This window comes from Heptranchias perlo, chromosome 9, assembly GCF_035084215.1.
Source record: "Heptranchias perlo isolate sHepPer1 chromosome 9, sHepPer1.hap1, whole genome shotgun sequence".
NCBI lineage: Eukaryota > Metazoa > Chordata > Chondrichthyes > Hexanchiformes > Hexanchidae > Heptranchias > Heptranchias perlo.
The window spans coordinates 38,472,582-38,496,675 of NC_090333.1; the positions used below are offsets into that span (position 1 = coordinate 38,472,582).

General features: G+C 46.6%; 1 protein-coding gene across 2 annotated transcripts in view; it reads left to right on the forward strand.

Annotated features, from left to right (window-relative positions):
- The first annotated feature begins 20,069 nt into the window (after positions 1-20,069).
- The window catches only part of faf1 (Fas (TNFRSF6) associated factor 1), a 292,563-nt gene continuing 288,538 nt past the window's right edge, over positions 20,070-24,094 (forward strand). For both annotated transcript variants that reach the window (XR_010963860.1, XM_067990236.1), the window contains exon 1: positions 20,070-20,357. Coding sequence is in view for 1 of the 2 variants with exons in the window: in XM_067990236.1 (XP_067846337.1) it covers positions 20,316-20,357 (42 nt within the window). In the remaining variant the exon portion in view is untranslated. The remainder of the gene's footprint in view (positions 20,358-24,094) is intronic.

Genomic DNA, 24,094 nt, shown 5'->3' on the forward strand with positions numbered 1-24,094 from the left:
GGCTGTTCCCGGGGACGCACACCGAGACAGACATCAACAGCTGCTGGAAGACCATTAACTCAGTGAAAGACGCCCTTTGGTCTGCCCGAAACCTGCTGATCTTCCAGTGCACGGAGCTGTCCTCGACCGAGTGTTGCAGACTGGCACATTCCAAGGTCCAGGACTACGTGCTCAGGGACGCACTGAATGTTAGTAATATACTGCACTCAGGTGCAGCCGCCGCAAAGGCTCTGTGGGGAAAGGCAACCATTTAGAGCCTTCCCGCCATTGTATACCGAGGGGCTGCAATCAGGGAAAGCCCCCCCACCCCGGGTAGAATGTAAAATTCAAATTGCTGTAATGTACCTGTAATGAATCTGTAATGTACCTGTAATGAATCTGTAATCAATAATCTGTATTGAGTATAATGCAATGAGACACCCCAGAGTGTCATGAACTGTAATTATGTACCATGTGTTCATTGAACTGTACTTGATGTAACCTGTAAATTGTATAATCTGTATTGTGCATGTTTAGAATGTGATATGACAACTGTATTGTATGTTTTGCTACAAATTTTATGAATAAAGTATATTTTTTGAAAAAAAAACTTCTGTTTAATTTGAAGTGGAGCATTGATTTGAGGGTCTTTATTTCTGATCTTTGCTTCTCCATCTCAAACTATCCAGCTACTTTGCCTAGCCTAGGCAAGTTCACATACACCATGGGCACACCATTAGATATTCATGAGCTGGAAGGTGAGGAGGCATTCTCTCAACAAGGACATAAGCAGGTGGCCACTTTATTGTGCTTCTTGTGTTGTCAACTTTTTCTTTCCCCGGTGCTTCTCCTTGATGACATTGGATATTGAGTATCTAGTACTACCTAATCTAGTGCTCCTTCAAAGTACTGCTCTAGTGGCAGATAAAGTGAGGTGGTTGCCTGCTGTCTTTCCTAGAGAAGCTCACTGCCTCCTTTGGCAGGGTCAGCAGAGGTCCCTGCAACTGCAGGTGCTATTTTTGTTGCTGTGTGGCTTGCTTGGCCTACTTGTCCTTTGCTCAGGTTCAGTCCTTTGCTTGGGAAGGCTGAATGGCATGGATAATGAACAGTCATGAACATGATAATGAGACACCACCCTCACCCCCACCTCCCCATGCCATGCCCCTGCTGCTGGGCACTTCCTCAGTATATTTGGCCATCTCCATAGTTATGAAGTCACAGACGCCATGCGTCAAGTTCCCCCAGCATGGAGAATCCCATTAGAACAGACTCATGAAGATTGAAGCTCAAGGTTCTCTTGATATCATCAGTTATGGCACTCCTGACAACCCACAAATGTGCCTATGGCCTCTATTGAAGAGGGCTCCCTTGCAGATGCCCCTGGAGGTGCAATGTGTCTGAGATGGACTGCAGTTCAGTCATGCCATCAAAAATGACTGCATAGATACAATGGACTCCTCCATACTAGTCATCATGCTGTGCAGGGTTCTTTGCTCAATCTCAAAGGATTCAATGAATTGGTGCTGCTCAGAAATCAACCTTTTATAGGCAGGTCCTAGATGGCACCAATACCTCATCATCTGAGGGTGGCCTGGAGATGGTCCTCTGGCTGCTCCTCTGCTGCTTCCTGCAATTTCTTTCCCTCACTCGTGCTCTGTATTTCATTCCATGTTCCCGACTCCAAGTCTCACAGAATATCTTCACTGGAGTGGATATCCATGGACTGATGTATGCGGCAGGTGGACTGAGTGGTGCAAAGTGGATGGGCCCTCTGCCTTTGCAAGCTGCTGCTCCTCACGTGGGAAAGTAATTAATTGGAATCTGAAGACATTCATTGGAACACCTAATATGGGAGGAAAATGTGCGTGTGTGCGGGAGCTCGCACACGCTGCTTAAAGATAAATACAGGACTCACTACTTTGGCAAATTTCTTGAGAGCATTGAATTTCTTCCTCTTCTGGAGGGATGATCTCTTAATTGCAGATACTACATTGACCTGTTCAGCCATCTCTTCCCAGGCAGCCCTCATTGTAACTTGCTCATGAGAAATATATTTTTCTTTTTTGTAAATGTTATTTGTGTATATTACTAACATTTGGCATCCTGTTGCTACCCCTTGATTACAGTGTATGACCTATCTGCTCTACAACCTAATCTGATATTTCTAGGTGCTATTTCTTTGGTACGAGTTTGTGAGGTAGCTAGCTGCTGTGTGTCCATCAGAGATTCTTGGGATTGACATGATCCTTGATTTCTGTGAGCAGAGGCCCAAGACGGGACAACTGCAGACTCCACCATTTCTGTAGTTGTGAGGTAGACTAGCCCTGCAGGTGGCAAGAGGGTCTAGATGTACGGTCATTTTGGAAACAGCACGATCATCACTACCTATTGTACGCATGCCCCTTCAACTATGCACTGTCCCACCATGCCCACTGAACTGTATGACAGCAGATCCGATGGCAGCAGTGGGACTGTTAAAGCCCTTATCAAGGCTCTCTCCATGCAATCCCAAGCCATCTTAGCCACCCAAGGCCTCCATGATAGCAGTCTGAGCGTACACATAATCTAGGCTGACACTTCAGTGTAGTACTGAGGGAGGGCTGCACTGTCAGAGATACCGACTTTGAGATGAGACATTAAACTGAGGCCTCCTCTGCCCTGTTAGGTGGACATATAAGATTTCATGGCACTTTTCAAAGAAATTCAGGGAGTTCTCCAGGTGTCCTGGCCAGCATGTGAGATTATTCTGCTATAGTCTCTGGAGTTGCCACATGCTCCATGGTGGGCTGCAGTATTTCAATTCCGTGCATCAGCACAGTACATATGCGGATGCTGGGCTCATACGAGCCAGTGCCATCTGTTGAAGGTTGCTTGGCACAGTCTCCAAGCACTGCAGCAATCTTTGATGCTCAGAAGGTATTCTTTTAAAAGCAGGTGCCCATCCCTCTGCTCCAGCATCAGTGGCAGAGCCTCCAGTTGCCTTGGACCTACTTGGAACTCCTTCTCCAGATCCTTCCACCTCTCTACTTACCTCCCCACCTTTAAAAGGCTTCTCAAAACACATCCCTTTGACCAAGTGTGAGGGGTCTATTTATTCGGGCTACAGTTAGGGTCAGCTTCACCCAAAGTTCTGAATTTAAGATGGTGCAAAGCAAATAATAGTCAGATATGGAAGTTCTTTAAATAACTGAATAAGGTTTATTTTGAACAATTATATAGGTCCTTCCTTCCCTAATATACTTTAATCCAAGTAAAGACAAGAGTACAAGTCAGCCACGTAGAGAAGGGGGAAAAACACTTATCCTTCAGAAGGCCCAGTTTTCACAGACATTCCTACGTGTAAGTCAAGAATAGATTAGCCTGTCTAAAAACTAATACGGATGATCGAACTTCCATTCATATCGCACTTTTCACGACCTCAGGACATCCAAAGCACTTTACAGCCAATTAAGTACATTTTTTAAAGTGTAGTCACTGTTGCAAAGTAGGAAAATGTGGCAGCCAATTTGCACACAGCAAGGTCTCACAAACAGCAATGAGATAAATGACCAGATAATCCGATTTAGTGATACTGTTTGAGGGGTAAATGTTGGATAGGATACCATGAGAACCCCCCCCGCTCTTCTTCGAAAAGTGCCATGGGATTTTTTAAGTCCACCTGAGAGAACAGAAGGCTGAAAGCTGGTACCTCTGACAATACAGCCCACCTTCAGTACTATGCTGAAGTGTAAGCATTAATTATGTCCTCAAATCTCTGGATTCGGGCTTGAACCCACGACCTTCTAACTCAGAGACGAGTGCTACCACTGAACCAAACCGTGGAGTCTTTTTTTTAATATCTCTAATGGGAGTTGTTTTTATATCTCTCCGTTTCATTTCTGCATGGGGTCTCTCCAATTGCAAGAAAGAGACCAGCATATACCTCCTTCATTGCCAGTCTGAGGCAATGGAATAATTTCACGATACTGAACCCTGGAAGCACTCATTTGTCAGCTGACAGCATGGTTTTGGACAAGCTCAATGCCACCAGGGCTTTTACAAATGTCCCCTCAAAGGGGAGCACCACTAATAAAAACAGACAACCTGTCCAGACTACAAAATGTGTAAAATATTATAATTTGCAAATTTGGATCATAGCATGTGGGAGCAGTTTACGAGCAGCATGTCCCTTGCAATATTGTTTCAAGGCAACCCAAACAAACCAGGGAACACACTGTTCTAGCCTTAACAGCTCTATACTTCAGTACTAATAGACTGTACCACTGAACTTTAAACAAGAACGTTCGAAATACAATACACCAAATGCACTTTAATAAAACAAGGGGGATTAACCCTCGTATAATTTTTTTTTGTTCAGCTGGCCATGAAAGATCCCTTCGCACTATCTGAAGAAAAACAAAATGTATTTCCAATGTCCTGGCCAGTATTCTTCCTGCAACCAAAAAGTGGTCATTCATCTCATATATTGTTTGTGGGAACTTGGCCATGTGCAAATTGGCTGCCATGTTTGCCTACATTAAACAATGACTGTACTTCAAAAAGTAATTATTTGGATGTAAAGCGCTTTGAGATATCCCGAGGATATAATAATGTGCTATATAAATGCAAGTTACTTTTTCCTGTCAAAATTGACCTCAAAAAGTTGCAAAATTTGTGCTTTATCTTGTTTTGAGCTTTTAGGCAAAGCAAACATAATTACTGCTTTCTCACTGAGGCCAACTTACAGTGAACATTTTTTACCCGGTTTAATACTGAAGCATGCTGAGAACTTTCTCCACAGTAAGACTGTAGTGATACAGTCATCTTTTACAGTAAGTTTCTGAATTAATATGCAACACAGGTACTTGCTGGGAGTTGCAGTTATTAAGTCTCTTCAAGTACCAGTGATGGCTCTGGCCTATGAACTCAAACCCTAGACTTTTTGATGAGGCTGAGGTATCCAATAAAAAGCATTGTACTGTCATCACAGAAATGCTACTATATAGGTAAGTTTAAGTATTTTCTTGTAAGTGTCATAATTTTTTATGGCTTATTTTTTACATACCTTATTTCTAGTTGTAAATTTCTCTGCTAGTGAGAGCCTAAGATGGTGGCTGAAAAGATTTTGAAAACATATTTGGAGCAATTTGATTAGCTTCCCTTCTGCTCTTCACTATTGGTAACTGTTGCCGACTACCAATTTTCGATTGGGTGATTCTTGAAATTGCTGTTTCCTGGCTGCTGGTGACAAGCTGCTGCTGTTGGTGGCTGGCTGCTTGTATCTGGTTGCAATCTGGCTACTGGTTGCAGGTGGCTGGCATTGGACTGACTTCTGATATGTGGTTAGTTGTGGACAGGTTGGTGGTTGACTGTTCCAGGTCTCTTCAACATTCCGCTGCTAGCTGCTTCAGGACCCTTGTCTTCTCTCTTCCACATCTGTAAGTTTATAGTTCGAGTGCCTCTCTCTAAACCACTGGTACAAAGGTTGGGAATTTCCTGGCTAACATTTCCTAGTCTCCCAGGCTAATCTTGGCTGGTGCTGTTCTCCGAGGTTCCTGATAAGTTTTTTCGAAGGTTATCTGTGATTTGGTTGATTAGCAATCCTGTGGGAGTGAGCCTGAATTTGAAACAATAAGATGAGTCTTTTGGGACAATTTATAACATTCAGGTTTTAGTGGTAAATATCTTTAATTCTAGCCATATGAGTGGGAGCCATAGCAGTAGATATTTGGAGTGTTACCTTTGTAGTTTGGTGGGGCAAGACTTGAGAGGCAGAGATCAAGCCTACTAAGAGGGGAGGTAGAAATACCTTTCTAATTTATGCATTCAGAGAAAAACCACATTGTCTCTAGTTAGGAATCAGGTGTGTACAAAGGGGGAAGGGGAAATCATTGTTTTTCATTGGTTGGTTACTGAGGGAAAGTATGAAGGAAATGGGGAATTATGGGGACAGAAAAGAGCAATGTTGAGAGAATTCTGGCATATCATCAATCTGAAACGTTATCTCTGTTTCTCTCTCCACAGATGCTGCTTGACCTGTTGAGTGTTTCCAGAATTTTCTGTTTTTATTTCAAATTTCCAGCATCTGTAGTATTTTGCTTTTGTTTTACTGTTCCTTTTGATGTTTTCCTCATACTTTTTGTTAACTTTCCTTATCTTAACCTATTTTCTTATTTTCTCATTCTCCTTTTAGTTTTTTCATTATTAAAATTCTTCTTGTCCTCATAGGCCCTCCTCTTCCATGTTAATTGGTTTCTAATCTCTTTATTTATCCATAGCATCCTGAAACTGCTAGTAGTTTCCTTTTATAATGGAATATACTTATTCTATATCATTGCAATCTCTTTTTAAAAAAAATCTTACTGTTGCTCTACAGTCCTGTGTGACTATTTCTCCCTCCACCTCACTTCAGTTAGCTTGCTGCTCCACTGTTCTAAAATCTGTCCTAATCTGACCGGGTCCTCTAATTTTCAAAGTGACTTTTTTTCCTTTCTAATTTTATCTTAAACCTTATCATTTTGTGGTCATTACTCCCAAGGTGCTCATCTACCTTATCTATTTCATCACTCAAATCTAGCCACACCTCTGCCCTTGTAGCCCTACTAACATACAGCTTAGGAAGGAGTCCTGTACACATTTTAGGAATTCCAATCCCTTTCCTCCATTAATTCTTTCTCTGTCCCAATTGATAAATTGATAATTAAAATCTCCCAGAACATACATTTGTTATTCCCACTCATCTCTCTAATCTGACTGCAGAGTTCCCTCAGTTTATTTTCTACACTGTCATGCATGCATTTTAACCTTTCTTTTGTTGCTTCTTAAAAAAAAATACTCCTTTTCCCATTTGTTTTGTCTAAGTAAAGAAAAATCTTTACTTCAGTGTTTTCCTTATTTAGAATGGGTCAATTTGATTTTATTCCTCTACTCCATATCCCTCTGGCTAAATTCTTTCCTTCATGAATATTATTCTCATCTATTTCTCTTTTCACTATTAACTGATCCTGGTTGTTTTTATTTTCCCAGCCTCCCTTTCCGAGTTTAACTACCTTGTCATTTCCCAGTATATTGGCATCCTCCCTGTTCAGATGTAGTATATCGTTGTGAAATAGCTGTCATCTGTCCCAAAACTGGTGCCAATGCACAACAAAGTAGAAATCTTCTTCCTGACACCACATCTTTAGTTATGCAATGATTTCCCTATTCTTCCTGTCCTTCCCTATTTTAGCGCATGGCCGAGGAAGTATTCCTGAGATTACCATCCGTGAAGTTCTGCCCCTAAGCTTGTTTCCTAATCTTTGAAATTCAGCTTGTTGGACTTCAGGCTTTTTTTTTACCTACATCATTGGCTCCTACATGGACCACGATGACTGGTTACTCTCCCTTCCCTTGGAAATCTTTTCTAGTCTTTATGATATGGCCTTTATCCTAGCATCTGGGAGGCAAAAAAGCATACTGCACATATTGGTCTGGACTGCAAAAGATCATGTCAGCTCCTCTAACTATTGAATCCACTATAACTACTGCATTTCTAGATGTGTTGCTAATCAACCCCATTGAGCCATCTCTTGTTTGTTTGTGCCATTGATATTTATTTGATGGCTCTGCCAGATTCCTCATTTTCCTAACCTCTCCTTCCTGCCTTTTCCCAACCCTCAGGTCATTACCTATCTCCTCCACTGCCTGCTTTCAATGTCCGACCGGTGTGACTACCTGCTCAAGCCTGTGCTCCATGAACTTCTCTCCCTCCCTGATGTGTTGGATTGCCTCCATCTCCTCAGGTTCTGAGATTTGTTCAACAATTGAGAAAACTCTAATTTCCAAACAGACCCAGGCATTCCAGTAATCTTTGTAATAGAGCAACACAATCAGATTTTTGGATGGGGGAGGTGACAGTTTCAAGAGTTTGTGTTGTTGCTATGTGAGGTGTTGGCCAGGCCTCGTCTAGGTTATCTTACGTAGTTTTGGTCACCTAATCATAGGAAGGACATTAGTCTCCTTAAATGGGTACAGAGGCAAGCAAAAAAGATATTCTGAATATCAGAGTTACGAGGAAAAGCTTTTCCTGTTCCTAAGAATGTTTATGTTCTTCCTTCTTAATTTTTTAATTTAATTAATTACCTGGACTTGGGTATACAGAGCATAATTTCAAAGTTTGCAGATGACACGAAACTTAGAAATGTAGTAAACAGTGAGGAGGATAGTAACAGGCTTGAGGAGGACATGGACAGACTGGTGAAATGGGCAGACACATGGCAGATGAAATTTAACGTAGAGAAGTGTGAAGTGATTCATATTGGTAGGAGGAATGAGGAGAGTCAATATAAACTAAATGGTATAATTTTAAAGGGAGTGCAGGAACAGAGAGACCTGGGAGTTGTAAGTACACAAGTCTTTGAAGGTGGCAGGACAAGTTGAGAAGGCTGTTATAGAGGCATACAGAATTCTTGGCTTTATAAAAAGAGGCATGGAGTTCAGAAGCAAGGAAGTTATGCTAAACAGCTGGAGTATTGTGTCCAATTCTAGGCACCACACTTTAGGGAGGAAGTCAAGGCCTTAGAGAGGTGCAGAGGAGATTTACTAGAATGGTACCAGGGATGAAAGACTTCAGTTACGTAGAGAAACTGGGGTTGTTCTTGTTAGAACAGAGAAGGTTAAGGGAAGACTTGATAGAGGTATTGAAAATCATGAAGGGTTTTGAGAGTGTAAATAAGGAGAAACTGTTTCCAGTAGCAGAAGGGTCGTTAACTAGAGGACACAAATTTAAGGTGATTGGCAAAAGAACCAGAGGTGACATGAGGAAAAAAAATAATGCAGCGAGTTGTTATTATCTGGAATGCACTGCCTGAAAGGGTGTTGGAAGCAGATTCAATAATAACTTTCAAAAGGGAATTGGATAAATACTTGAAGTGGAAAAATTTTCAGGGCTATGGGGAAAGAGCAGGAGAGTGGGACTAATTGGATAGCTCTTTCAAAGACCTGGCACAGGCACGATGGGTCAAATGGCCTCCTTCTGAGTCAATCAATGACTTAGTTGAGAGGACTGAGTGTAACGTATCCAAGTTTACTGACGATACAAAGCTAGGTGGGAAAGTAAGCTGAGGAGGACACAAAGAGGCTGCAAAGGAATATAGGCAGGTTAAGTGATTGGGCAAGAAAGTGGCAGATGGAGTATAATGTGGGGAAATGTGAAATTATCCACTTTGGCAGGAAGAATAGAAAAGCAGAATTTTTTTAAAAGGTGAGAGACTAGTAAATGTTGGTATTCAGAAGTATTTAGGGTGTCCTTGTACTCGAATCGCAGAAAGTTAACATGCAGGTACAGCAAGCAATTAGGAAAGCAAATGGTATGTTGGCTTTATTGCAAGGGGATTGGCATATAAGAGTAAGGAAGTCTTGCTGCAATTATACAGGGCTTTGGTGAGACCACACCTGGAGTACTGTGTACAGTTTTGGTCTTCTTAGCTGTGGAAGGATATACTTGCCTTAGAGGGGGTGCAACGAAGGTTCTCGAGAGTGATTCCTGGGGTGAGAGGGTTGTCCCATGAGGAGTGATTGAGTAGAATGGGCCTATATTCTCTGGAGTTTAGAAGAATGAGAGGTGATCTCATTGAAATGCATAAAATTCTGAGCGGGCTTGACAGGGTAGATGCTGAGAGGCTGTTTCCCCAGGCTGAAGAGTCTAGATCTAGGGGTCATAGTCTCAGAGTAAGAGTCGGCCATTTAGGACTGAGCTGAGGAAAAATTTCTTCACTTGGAGGGTTGTGAATCTTTGGAATTCTCTTCTCAACCACCCCCCCCCCCACCCCCGAGGGCTGTGGGGATGTTCAGTCGTTGAGTATATTCAAAGCTGAGATCGATAGATTTTTGAACGCTAAGGGAATCAAGGGATATGGGGATAGGGTGGGAAAGTGGAGTTGAGGGAGAAGATCAGCCATGATCTTATTGAATGGCAGAGCAGGCTTGAGGGGCTTTATGGCCTACTCCTGCTCCTATTTCGTATGTCATTATGTTCTGTGCTGTATCATTCTATGAATTCATGGGGGGGTTGCTGTACTAATGGTGAGAAGACTATTTACTGCAAAAATACTTAAATATTCAAAAAGTTTTAAAAATATAACTTGCAATGCAAACTGACTTGATGCTATGATTAAAATGTTAAATCCATTTTTAAAAATGTATTATTTTAATGAGTACTCCCAATGTAAAAATTACACAGTTTGAGGTTTTACATTTTTAAATCCAGTTTATTTAATGTCTCTTCTTGGCTAAAGATGCACAAGAATCCAGAAGGTATTGACAAACTTGTAGATTATTTTTGATTGTTAAAGTCGTAGCACCGTGCAAAAGTCAGTAGGCAGAGGTCTGTTTTTTTTAGAGCTAGGATTGGTTCATTGGAAAGTTAGAAGGACTGAGAAGGAATACCGCAGGGTTAGGAATGAAATAAGAGACAGAGGAAATCTGAGTGAAAGGGAGACAAACAGTTGGGTGCAAGACAGTATTACGGATAAAGTAAGAGAGGAAAATAAAGAAACTGGGAGAAATATTCTGTGAGAAAGTCTTAAAATATAGGGGTGTAACTAGTCAAACTCAACGTGGTAAGGATTCAGAGTAAATCCTGGAAATGGATAAGAAACTGGTTGAAGGTTAGAAAGCAACTAGTACTTGTTAGAGGAGTTAGATCGAGTGGGTGGAAGTACTGAGTGGGGTGCCCCGGGTTTGGTGTTGGGACCACTGCTGTTTCTGACTTACATAAATGACCTGGACTCAGAAACTCAATACAAAGTAGTCAAAGTTACTGATGTTACCAAATTGGGAAGGCCTGTGAAATCAGAGTAAATTGGGCAGATAACTGTCAGGTGGAATTTAATGCAGACAAGTGCAAAGTACTACACACAGGAAGGAAAATTAAGCAATACACGTGGTCCATGAATCCTGTTGAAAGAGCTGAGGATGAAGTGGAAAGAGATCTAGGATTGTTAGTACTCAATGTTAAACATATCCAACTAATGCTGAGCAGTAGTCAACAAAGCAGAGCTGGATTAAGAATTCTTGGCCATGGGCACCAAGAACATTTGAGGCTCCTCCGGCACCCCCGGCAATGGCAAATGTCAGTATTTATATTGTAACAAATGTGCCAACTCTGTTCCGCCCCCTTTTAAGAGTATTTTTAAATGCTAGAATATTTTGATCTAGCGGTTGTATTTAGTTTTCCTGTGTTATGGGGAGTTTTACCAGGGGGCCCCATATTTTCACTGGCCCCTGGCAGAAGCTTCATATTTGGCAGGGGCCTCTGGGCATGGGTCCTGTAGGCCCGTGTGTTAATCCGCCCCTGCCACAAAGCCAATAGAATGTGGAACTGCATAGCCAAAACAGTTGAATATAAGTCAGAGGAAGTCACAGTGCTCTGGTCAGACCACACCTTGATGCTGTGTCCAGTTTTGATTGCTGAGATACAAGGGAGACATTCAACTGCTAGAGGCAGTGCAGAGAAGAGCCAGGAGGGTGATGCCTGGTGTTAGGGGTCTAAGATATGAGAAAAGACTGGAGAGAGTTGGGCATTCCTGGAAATGAGTTGTCTGAGGGGTGGTCCAATGGTGGTAAACAAGATAGTAAATGGTATGGAAAAAGTTAATCTGGAATATTACTTTAAACTAAATTATGGGAGTACAACAAGTGGACATATATACAAACAAGTAAAAGGTAACTTTAGGACTGATATCAGGAAGTTCTTCTTCACGTAGAAAATGATCAACACATGGAATGGACTTCCGCAGGTGGAGGATAAAACTGCAATCATTTAAGAAACCACTCTATGCAGTAATGGTGGGGGGCGTCTGTAGTGTGCTTCCGGATGGATGAATAGTATGGGCCACATGCACTTCCTCATCCGTAATTATGCTGCGTTCTTCAGCAGAATGTAGTAGAACCTTTCTCCCGGATTGCTCTGCTGTCTCTGCACTTGTATCCACCCCTTCTGGGATTTCCCAGCGGAATTGATGGGGGGGAGCGGGGGAGAAGGGAGAAGAGGGAACATAGCATACATCTGCCAAATATAGGCAGGTGTATTCAAATAAAATGCAAGTGATAGAAATTATGTCACACAGTGTCATTTCCATTACTTGTGCCTTACCAATGCTTGTTGCAAGCAAAGCCTGTACATTCCTTGCATAAAGCGTTGCTGTGGGCAGCAGATGAGGCATTTTATAATTAAAGGGCTGGAAAGCCTATGCAGTTGTTCAAAGGGCCAAGCCACTTATATTTCTAGAAAATAACAAAACTTAACACCTCTGCCGGATTGAAAGTGGAGGCCAGCTTTTGAAGCTTGGCCTAGTGCAGCCATTTTCTGCTTCCTTCAACCAGTTTCTTATCCATTTCCAGGATTTACTCTGAATCCTTACCATGTTGACTTTGACTGGTTACACCCTGGTTGAGGCTAAAATTATTATTTTTTTATTCATTCATGGGATGTGGACATCGCTGGCAAGGCCAGCATTTATTACCCATCCCTAATTGCCCTTCTTGAACCACTGCAGTCCGTGTGGTGAAGGTTCTCCCACAGTGCTGTTAGGTAGGGAGTTCCAAGATTTTGACCCAGCAACGATGAAGGAACGGCGATATATTTCCAAGTCGGGATGGTGTGTGACTTGGAGGGGAACGTGCAGGTGGTGTTGTTCCCATAATCCTGCTGCCCTCGTCCTTCTAGGTGGTAGAGGTCGCAGGTTTGGGAGGTGCTGTCGAAGATACCTTGGCGAGTTGTTGCAGTGCATCCTGTGGATGGTACACACTGCAGCCACTGTGCGCCGGTGGTGAAGGGAATGAATGTTTAGGGTGGTGGATGGGGTGGCAATCAAGCGAGCTGCTTTGTCCTGGATGGTGTCGAGCTTCTTGAGTGTTGTTGGAGCTGCACTCATCCAGGCAAGTGGAGAGTATTCCATCACACACCTGACTTGTGTCTTGTTGATGGTGGAAAGGCTTTGGGGAGTCAGGAGGTGAGTCACTCGCCGCAGAATACCCAGCCTCTGACCTGCTCTTGTAGCCACAGTATTTATGTGGCTGGTCCAGTTAAGTTTCCGGTCAATGGTGACCCCCAGGATATTGATGGTGGGGGATTCGGCGATGGTAATGCTGTTGAATGTCAAAGGGAGGTGGTTAGACTCTCTCTTGTTGGAGAAGGTCATTGCCTGGCACTTGTCTGGCGCGAATGTTACTTGCCACTTATGAGCCCAAGCCTGGATGTTGTCCCGGTCTTGTTGCATGTGGGCACGGACTGCTTCATTTTCTGAGGGGTTGCAAATGGAACTGAACACTGTGCAATCATCAGTGAACATCCCCATTTCTGACCTTTTGATGGAGGGATGGTCATTGATGAAGCAGCTGAAATTGGTTGGGCCTAGGACACTGCCCTGAGGAACTTCTGCTGTGGGGCTGAGATGATTGGCCTCCAACAACCCCTACCATCTTCCTTTGTGCTAGGTATGACTCCAACCACGGGAGAGTTTTCCCCCTGATTCCCATTGACTTCAACTTTAATAGGGCTCCTTGGTGCCACACTCGGTCAAATGCTGCCTTGATGTCAAGGGCAGTCACTCTCACCTCACCTCACGTCTGGAATTCAGCTCTTTTGTCCATGTTTGGACCAAGGCTGTAATGAGGTCTGGAGCCGAGTGGTCCTGGCGGAACCCAAACTGAGCATCGGCGAGCAGGTTATTGGTGAGTAAGTGCTGCTTGATAGCACTGTTGACGGCACCTTCCATCAATTTGCTGATGATTGAGAGTAGACTGATGGGACGATAATTGGTCAGATTGGATTTGTTCTGCTTTTTGTGGACAGGACATACCTGGGCAATTTTCCACATTGTTAGGTAGATGCCAGTGTTGTAGCTGCTCTGGAACAGCTTGGCTAGAGGCACGGCTAGTTCTGGAGCACAAGTCTTCAGCACTACAGCCGGGATGTTGTCGGGGCCCATAGCTTTTGCTGAATCCAGTGCACTCAGCCGTTTCTTGATATCACGTGGAGTGAATCGAATTGGCTGAAGACTGGCTTCTGTGATGGTGGGGATATCGGGAGGAGGCCGAGATGGATCATCTACTTGGCACTTTTGGCTGAAAATGGTTGCAGACTTGTCTTTTGCACTCACGTGCTGGGCTCTGCCATCATTAAGGATGGGGATATTCACGGAGCCTCCTCCTCCCGTTAGTTGTTTAATTGTCCACCACCATTCACGACTGGATGTGGCAGGACTGCAGAGCTTTGATCTGATCCGTTGGTTGTGGAATTGCTTAGCTCTGTCGATAGCAAGTTGCTTCCGCTTTTTAGCATGCATGTAGTCCTGAGTTGTAGCTTCTCCAGATTGGCACCTCATTTTTAGGTACGCCTCGTACTGTTCCTGGCATGCTCTCCTACACTCCTCATTGAACCAGGGTTGATCCCCTGGTTTGTTGGTAATGGTAGAATGAGGAATATGCCGGGCCATGAGGTTACAGATTGTGCTGGAATACAATTCTGCTGCTGCTGGCCCACAGTGCATCATGGATGCCCAGTTTTGAGCTGCTAGATCTGTTCTGAATCTATCCCATTTAGTCTTCAACATGTCATCGATGACGACGAACACCTCGCTAAGGCCATCCCCACACCTCCACTACTCGCCTTCAAACAGCCACCCAACCTCAAACAGACCATCGTTCGCAGCAAATTACCCAGCTTTCAGGAGAACAGCGTCCACAACACCACACAACCCTGCCACGGCAACCTCTGCAAGACATGCCAGATCATCGACACAGATACCACCATCACACGAGAGGACACCACCCAGCAGGTACATGGTTCATACTCCTGTGACTCGGCCAACGTTGTCTACCTCATACGTTGCAGGAAAGGATGCCCCGGAGCATGGTACATCGGCGAGACCATGCAGACACTGCGACAACGGATGACCGGACACCGCGCAACAATCGCCAGACAGGAGGGTTCCCTCCCAGTCGGGGAACACTTCAGCAGTCAAGGACATTCAGCCACCGATCTTCGGGTAAGCGTTCTCCAAGGCGGCCTTCGAGACACACGACAACGCAAAATCGTCGAGCAGAAATTGATAGCCAAGTTCCGCACCCATGAGGACGGCCTCAACCGGGATCTTGGGTTCATGTCACGCTACACGTAACCCCACCAGCGAATAAAAGTTATCTGTTTTTAATACAACGGGTCATTCTCTGTCTTTCTCTTCCTTTCGGATGTTTCTCCCTCTCTCTGTTTTGTGTTCTGGCCGTTTGTATATTCGGTGGTCCTGTAAGTAACACCTCTCTGTCTGAACACTTTGATTGCCTTGACAACGGGCAGTTGGAAAGATTATCTGTAATCACCAGGTATTGTTCTCTGAATATAAATACGAAACGTTCAAGGATTCCCACATTCACCTGACGAAGGAGAAAGCCTCCGAAAGCTTGTGATTTTCAAATAAAATTGTTGGACTATAACCTGGTGTTGTAAGATTCTTTACATTTGTTATCCCATTTAGCACAGTGGTAGTGCCACACAACACGATGGATGGTGTCCTCAGTGTGAGGACGGGACTGTGCGGTTGTCACTCCTACCAATACTGTCATGGACAGATGCATCTGCGACAGGTAGATTGGTGAGGACGAGGTCATGTTTGTTTTTCCCTCGTGTTGGTTCGTTCACTACCTGCCGCAGGCCCAATCTGGCAGTTACGTCCTTCTGAACTTGGCCAGCTTAGTCAGTGGTGGTGCTACCGAGCCACTCTTGGTAATGGACATTGAAGTCCCCCACCCAGAATACATTCTGTACCCTTTCTACCCTCAGTGTTTCCTCCAAGTGCTACTCAACATGGAGGAGGACGGTAGGTGGTAATCAGCAGGAGGTTTCCTTGCCCATGTTTGACCTGATGCCATGAGATTTCATTGGGTTCGGAGTCAATGTTGAGGACTCCCAGGGCGGCTACCTCCTGACTGTATATCACTGTACCGCCGCCTCTGGTCGGTCTGTCCTGCCGGTGGGACAGGACATGTCCAGGGATGGTGATGGAAGAGTCTGGGATGTTGGCTGAAAGGTATGATTCTGTGAGTATAGCTATGTCAGGCTGTTGCTTGACTAGTCTGTGGGACAGCTCTCCCAATTTTGGCACAAGTCCCCAGATGTTAGTGAGGAGGACTTTGCAGGGTCGACTGCGCTTGGTTTGTCCGGTTTTATTCTTATTGTGACTTTCTATAGCGAGATTGTACAACTGAGTGGCTTGCTCGGCCATTGCAGAGGGCGATTAAGAACCAACCACATTGCTGTGGGACTGGAGTCACATTTAGGCCAGACCAGGTAAGGTTTCCGTCCCTAAAGGACATTAGTGAACCAGATGGGTTTTTACGACAATCCGGTAGCTTGATGGTTACCATTACTGATACTAGTTTTTTTTAATTCCAGATTTTATTTAATTGAATTTAAATTCCCCAGCTGCCGTGGCGGGATTTGAACTCATGACTCACGGATTACTAGTCCAGTAACATAACCACTATGCTACCGTACCCTCTTGCGGTTTAATTTAATGACCTTTTGGCTGGAAAATTATCAAAGATCAAGAGTGCATCGTTCGGGTGGGTGGAAGGCCTGCCCCACCTCACGACACTTGATGGTCTAGCTGAAGATCTGGGCTAAGGTCTTTAGGATGAAAGTCAGTGAGAAATGGATGCTTAAAATGGTAGAAAACAATGCAATACTGAATTCACCCCCACAAAATTGACTGATGCTTTCAATTCAATTTATTCTTATTCACCTATTGTAATTTAGATTGATTCTAACATTTAAACTTTTTTTAAATGAAACTATGTGTGACATTAAAGAATGTTGAAAACAATCTGCAACTTTTGAGAGCTTGAATGTGAGACTAATTTCCTTAAAAGAAAATGTCTCAGAAATTAAAGATGAAAGAACAATTTTACCTTTTTATAATTACAGACTGTTATTTCCTCAAGATTAAATGATTATTGGAAATTTTTGCAGCGCTTATATCACAGTTCTTATCCTTCTGTACAGACATGATGATAGATTAAACCCATACACTGCCAAAAAAAACTGCCCACACCACCTGAATATTACAGGGAATTTGTTTGGGACTGGGTCGATGTTATTTAAGGTTCAGAGGAGGGTTATGAACTGCTTTCAAACAATCAATTCACAATCATTCATGCCTTGTAATAATTCACAATGTTCCCTCACGGAATATTCAGGAACACGCAATTTAAAGCGAAAACTACTACCATCATCAATTTCAACTGATGCCAAATGAGGCGCAGTTTTGTTACAAACAAAAGCAGACCGACTAGAAAGAGTAACTGCTACATTTTTCAGGAAAGAAACCAGTGAAAAGAAGTAACGATTTTCCACCCCCACCATCACCATATCATCTGAAACTACTGATGAGAAGGAGGAGGAGAGTGGGGGGCGGTGAGGGGTGGAGAGAGAGAGAGGGGGGAAGCAAGAGAATGGAGAGTGGGGGGGGTGGGGGGGGAGGGGGGGAGGGGGGAGAGAGTGGGGGGGAGGGAGAGCAGGGTGCGGGGCGAGGGGGAGAGAGTGGGGGGGAGGGAGAGCAGGGTGCGGGGCGAGGGGGAGAGAGTGGGGGGGAGGGAGAGCAGGGTGCGGGGCGAGGGAGAGCAGGGTGCGGGGCGAGGGAGAGCAGGGTGCGGGGCGAGGGGGAGAGAGTGGGGGGGAGGGAGAGCAGGGTGCGGGGCGAGGGGGAGAGAGTGGGGCGAGGGGGAGAGAGTGGGGGGAGGGAGAGCAGGGTGCGGGGCGAGGGGGAGAGAGTGGGGGGGAGGGAGAGCAGGGTGCGGGGCGAGGGGGAGAGAGTGGGGGGGAGGGAGAGCAGGGTGCGGGGCGAGGGGGAGAGAGTGGGGGGGAGGGAGAGCAGGGTGCGGGGCGAGGGGGAGAGAGTGGGGGGGAGGGAGAGCAGGGTGCGGGGCGAGGGGGAGAGAGTGGGGGGGAGGGAGAGCAGGGTGCGGGGCGAGGGGGAGAGAGTGGGGCGAGGGGGAGAGAGTGGGGGGAGGGAGAGCATGGTGCGGGGCGAGGGGGAGAGAGTGAGGGGGAGGGAGAGCAGGGTGCGGGGCGAGGGGGAGGGAGTGGGGGGGAGGGAGAGCAGGGTGCGGGGCGAGGGGGAGAGAGTGGGGGGGAGGGAGAGCAGGGTGCGGGGCGAGGGGGAGAGAGTGGGGGGGAGGGAGAGCAGGGTGCGGGGCGAGGGGGAGAGAGTGGGGGGGAGGGAGAGCAGGGTGCGGGGCGAGGGGGAGAGAGTGGGGGGGAGGGAGAGCAGGGTGCGGGGCGAGGGGGAGAGAGTGGGGCGAGGGGGAGAGAGTGGGGGGAGGGAGAGCAGGGTGCGGGGCGAGGGGGAGAGAGTGGGGGGGAGGGAGAGCAGGGTGCGGGGCGAGGGGGAGAGAGTGGGGGGGGAGGGAGAGCAGGGTGCGGGGCGAGGGGGAGAGAGTGGGGGGGGAGGGAGAGCAGGGTGCGGGGCGAGGGGGAGAGAGTGGGGGGGGAGGGAGAGCAGGGTGCGGGGCGAGGGGGAGAGAGTGGGGGGGGAGGGAGAGCAGGGTGCGGGGCGAGGGGGAGAGAGTGGGGGGGGAGGGAGAGCAGGGTGCGGGGCGAGGGGGAGAGAGTGGGGGGGGAGGGAGAGCAGGGTGCGGGGCGAGGGGGAGAGAGTGGGGGGGAGGGAGAGCAGGGTGCGGGGCGAGGGGGAGAGAGTGGGGGGGAGGGAGAGCAGGGTGCGGGGCGAGGGGGAGAGAGTGGGGGGGAGGGAGAGCAGGGTGCGGGGCGAGGGGGAGAGAGTGGGGGGGAGGGAGAGCAGGGTGCGGGGCGAGGGGGAGAGAGTGGGGGGGAGGGAGAGCAGGGTGCGGGGCGAGGGGGAGAGAGTGGGGGGGGAGGGAGAGCAGGGTGCGGGGCGAGGGGGAGAGAGTGGGGGGGGAGGGAGAGCAGGGTGCGGGGCGAGGGGGGAGAGAGTGGGGGGGAGGGAGAGCAGGGTGCGGGGCGAGGGGGAGAGAGTGGGGGGGAGGGAGAGCAGGGTGCGGGGCGAGGGGGAGAGAGTGGGGGGGAGGGAGAGCAGGGTGCGGGGCGAGGGGGAGAGAGTGGGGGGGAGGGAGAGCAGGGTGCGGGGCGAGGGGGAGAGAGTGGGGGGGAGGGAGAGCAGGGTGCGGGGCGAGGGGGAGAGAGCAGGGGGCGAGGGGGAGAGAGCAGGGTGCGGGGCGAGGGGGAGAGAGTGGGGGGGAGGGAGAGCAGGGTGCGGGGCGAGGGGGAGAGAGCAGGGTGCGGGGCGAGGGGGAGAGAGCAGGGTGCGGGGCGAGGGGGAGAGAGCAGGGTGCGGGGCGAGGGGGAGAGAGCAGGGTGCGGGGCGAGGGGGAGAGAGCAGGGTGCGGGGCGAGGGGGAGAGAGCAGGGGGCGAGGGGGAGAGAGTAGGGGGGAGGGAGAGCAGGGTGCGGGGCGAGGGGGAGAGAGCAGGGTGCGGGGCGAGGGGGAGAGAGCAGGGTGCGGGGCGAGGGGGAGAGAGCAGGGTGCGGGGCGAGGGGGAGAGAGCAGGGTGCGGGGCGAGGGGGAGAGAGCAGGGTGCGGGGCGAGGGGGAGAGAGCAGGGTGCGGGGCGAGGGGGAGAGAGTGGGGGGGAGGGAGAGCAGGGTGCGGGGCGAGGGGGAGAGAGTGGGGGGGAGGGAGAGCAGGGTGCGGGGCGAGGGGGAGAGAGAGCAGGGTGCGGGGCGAGGGGGAGAGAGCAGGGTGCGGGGCGAGGGGGAGAGAGCAGGGTGCGGGGCGAGGGGGAGAGAGCAGGGTGCGGGGCGAGGGGGAGAGAGCAGGGTGCGGGGCGAGGGGGAGAGAGCAGGGTGCGGGGCGAGGGGGAGAGAGCAGGGTGCGGGGCGAGGGGGAGAGAGCAGGGTGCGGGGCGAGGGGGAGAGAGCAGGGTGCGGGGCGAGGGGGAGACACTGCCCCCCTGGTCCTGTTCTGGATGGGCGCCTCTCAGCTCTGCAGCAATCGCACCCGTTGACAGCTGCGTCACGTGGAGACATTGCCGTAAACACGACGTTTATTTCCCTTCACGACAGCGTGACAAGCAAATTTAGTGAACGACGATGCCGTAAAGTGATCAGGAAAAGCTCATTCGTACCGGGGGTAGCGGCGAACAATTTGTTCCCTTTTTAAAAAAAAAGCAAAACGCAATTTCGGGTCTAATCATTTCAAACTGCAGATTGACGCTAAAAGCTGATCTGCAAGAGGTCCTTTGCCCATTGGGATTTGTTTTCATTGATTGGTCGGGGAAGTTTGATGAGACGGTAACTCCCCCTCTCCCTCCCGAGCAGCGGAGCGCAGTTGAAAGACAAACCACAATGGCGTCCATGGACCGAGAGATGATTCTCGCCGACTTTCAGGTGCGTTCGATGTTTTTAAAGACTTTTCTCACGTCTTGTTCAACGAATTGCGAATGAAGGATAAACTTTAACGTCTGTTTTCTGTTAAATGACGGATGTCTCGGACCGCTTACCTGGTTGTCATGTAAATAATTACCCACATGTTGCGGATCTCAAATGTAGGAGAGGAGGATAGGAGATGTAACTGACCCCATTCTCTGCCATATATTTATCATTACATAAAATATATAATTTTTTCATATTTTAGATGATGGGATTGGGTGGGACTTTCTCATTGGTCTTGAAGAATCTCATTTTGTTTCGCTTCTTCAATACAATCCACACAGAAAACGATGGACCAGTTTATGCAGCAGCTCAGGCATCATAAAATGCACAGGCGAAAGTGTCTAAGGTCCCCTCGGGTAGTTCATCACTTGTCGACAGGGCTATGTAACCCCTGCCTTTTTTTGGTTTTGTTGGGGGGCTGTATCTCGTTGCATCCTGTTAAACTCTTCATGGCTTTAGACCAAAGTGCAACGAAACTTGGCTGAATGAGCTATAAATTGATGTTTAGCTTAATGTAAACTAACTCGTTCGCGTAGATCTTCTATGATGTCGTTTAGGTTTCAATCCCTTTTGTAACCGAAGTAAAATATCAGGGGCAATTGCTACATTATGATATGTTTGATTTATTAGGTATTAGTGCTTTATGTTCTAAATCAGAATTCTGCAGGTGCAAATGTAAAATATTTACAGCAGGTACCAGAATATTTAAGGAAACCAAATGTTGCATATCACAGATAACACCATAAATATATTTAGGTACATTGGCATTTACTGGGTTTTGGAATCATCTGTCAAAATGAAAGTTCCTGCTATTTTAAATGTTAAATATTTGACCATGTCTGACAAGCTGTTTAAAAATGAGAAAATTGGACATATAGAGCAGTAGCTGAATTGGTGAACTGCACCTATGAAGTGATGAGTAATTTATAATATTTCTGGTCCTGATAATTCACTGATTCCCAAAAATGATCATTCTGGCATATTGTAGGATCAACATTTGTAACACCGGTGAAGGCTGAAGTTCAGATGGAAACTGTCTTTAACATTTTAGAGGGAATATAAAAACGTTATGTGGTCTGTTTCTCTCCTGGGATTACAATTCATTTTTAGTAGCAATTGATTATAGAGCCATAGAAGTTCACAGTACAAAAGAAAGCCATTTGGCCCATTGTGTCTCTGCTGGCTATTTGCTAGAGATAGTTGGGAAGATATTGATATGATAATGAGGGAGAGAACAGCAGATGAAAATACAGTTGCTGAGTTGAGGCAAGGTTCTCCCCCAAATGTAGAGAAGCAGAGGAAATACACCTCCTAGTGGTCATCTTTAAAGCATTGTTGATAATCAACTGGGAATCAAGCCAATTATCTTGCATGTAGATACATGGAATCAAAGCAGCTTTTGTTCCTGAGGGAGGGGTTGGATGGCTCTGCTGAACTTTTTTATTATAGAGAAGCTCAGTTTCATCCACTTAAAGTATGGATGGACTCGTGAGCAAATATGGTTGTGAGCGATGTAATTTTTGTAGGCCTAGTAAATACCCTCCATGGGTTGATGTGAATAAATGTATCGGTTGTACCAAAAGCAACCTGATCTTTGGTGCCATGATGGCTTAATGGTAAATGTAATGACCAGTACACAACACAGCTGTACAGACCTGGAAGATCCCAGGTTCAATCTTCAGTTTGTGTTAAGTTAGCTAGGGCTGTGAAAGGAGGTAGCAGTTAGGCTCCTACCATAGGCCTTTGTGCCCCTGAGCTAGAATGGGAGAAATCAGCTGTGGTTCTTGATTGCTATCCAGTGACACTTGCTTAAAAATCCTTTAGGATAAATATGCTTGAAAGTGATTGAGTCTCCTTGGGACAAGGAGAATGGAAATAACCCTCATCCTTGCCTAAAGTTGGTAGACAGATAATCTTTATTGGCTTACCTGTGACAGCTTTGCTGAATTGCATGAGGCACAACACTAATGTGTGGTTGTGAATAGGAGGATCCAACCCATAAGAGGCGGGACTAAACATTTGCATGAAACATAATCAAAAACTGGCAGATGAAGAATGAGGTTTTGTTAGGAAATATAGGTTTCTACCTGCCATTTCATCACATACTCGAGTTGGGAATTTGTTTCATCTTTCTTTAACTCTTGTTTTTTTCCTCTTCTAGAAGTGCTAATCCTGCTGGTTCCATTGGTGTTGGCATCGCTTCAATGCCTTGTTCAATAAATCCTGGAGAATGACTGTCAATAGGCTTTTGATCTGATTACCTTTGACACTCCTGGAGGGCATTATGGCCAATCCTTACCTTGTTCGCAGCTGATACCTACACATGCAATTTCCAGCAGGGGTTACTAGATAGTGATTAGGAGCTGGAGCCTTGGCTGATATTTATTTTCTCTTCCCAGCCTGGTGGTGCTGAGGCCAATGGCATTGGACCATTTGACTCAGTACAGACGAAGAATTAAACCTGAGACATTCTGGTTCAGTACTTCACTGGGTGGTGCCTTTATCCACTAGGCTACTGGGGCAGCCAGAACTTCAATTCATTTACTCTACCTCCCTTAGAAACTCAATTTTAATAACTAACATATCAAGTAAATACACTGCTACTGAACAAAATGTGGTAATACGGATAAGCTTGGGAGAGGAGTTAGGTTAAAGGAACTTAAGTCACACTGGGTGGAGATGTGGACTTTTGATGGAATGCCTACGGCATTGCTCACAGTAATTCCAATGTTAATGTTTCTCTTTTACCTGACTACTCTGTGTTGCTTTATTATCTGTATACCTCGTTCTGCTTCAGTCTCTCTCTCTCACCTCACCTTTGTGTATCTCTTTTTTTTTCCTTTCGGTGGATGGTGTGGCAGGGAAGGGGGGTACAGATCATATTGGCCAGTGGTGGGGTTGGCAAAATGATGATTTGTTTTGGTGGCTCCCTTCATCTGCTCTGCTGCTTCAATCACTGTTGCTTCAGCCCACCTCCTCATTTTGATGGATGCATATCATTTACAGTCCCCTTGCCATTATACCTTCATTTCTATTGTATCCCTGATCTGTTTTCCTTTGCATTATGTCCTTAAGAGGTAGTATCTTACATAACCCATTGCTCTTTTGTCACCTCTCATGATAGTAATTCCTCCAGTGCATTTCCCTTGAGCAGCTAACCCCTCCTCTTACTGACCATCGATTGTGGCTGCCATTGTTCTCTCCATAGAATCATACAGCACAGAAGGCCATTCGGCCCATCATGCTTGTGTTGGCCCTTTGAAAGAACTATCCAATTTGTCCCACTCCCCTGCTCTTTCTCCATAGTACTGCAAATTTTCTTTTGAAAGTATACATCCAATTCCCTTTTGAAAGTTACTATTGAATCTGCTTCCACTACCCTTTTTCAGGCAGTGCATTACAGATCATAACCACTTGCTGCTTTAAAAAAAATCTCCTCATCTCTCACCAGGCTTTTTTGGCAATTATCTTCAATCTTTGTCCTCTGGTTACTGACCTTCTTGCCAGTGGAAATACCCCTCTTAATTTTGAACACCTTTATTAACTCTCCTTAACCTTTTCCATTCTAAGGCGAACAATCCCAGCTTCCCTAGTCTCTCCACATAACTGAAGTCCCACATCTAGTAAATCTCCTCTGCACCCTCTTCAAGGGCTTGACATCCTTCCTAAAGTGAGTTGCCTAGAATTGGACT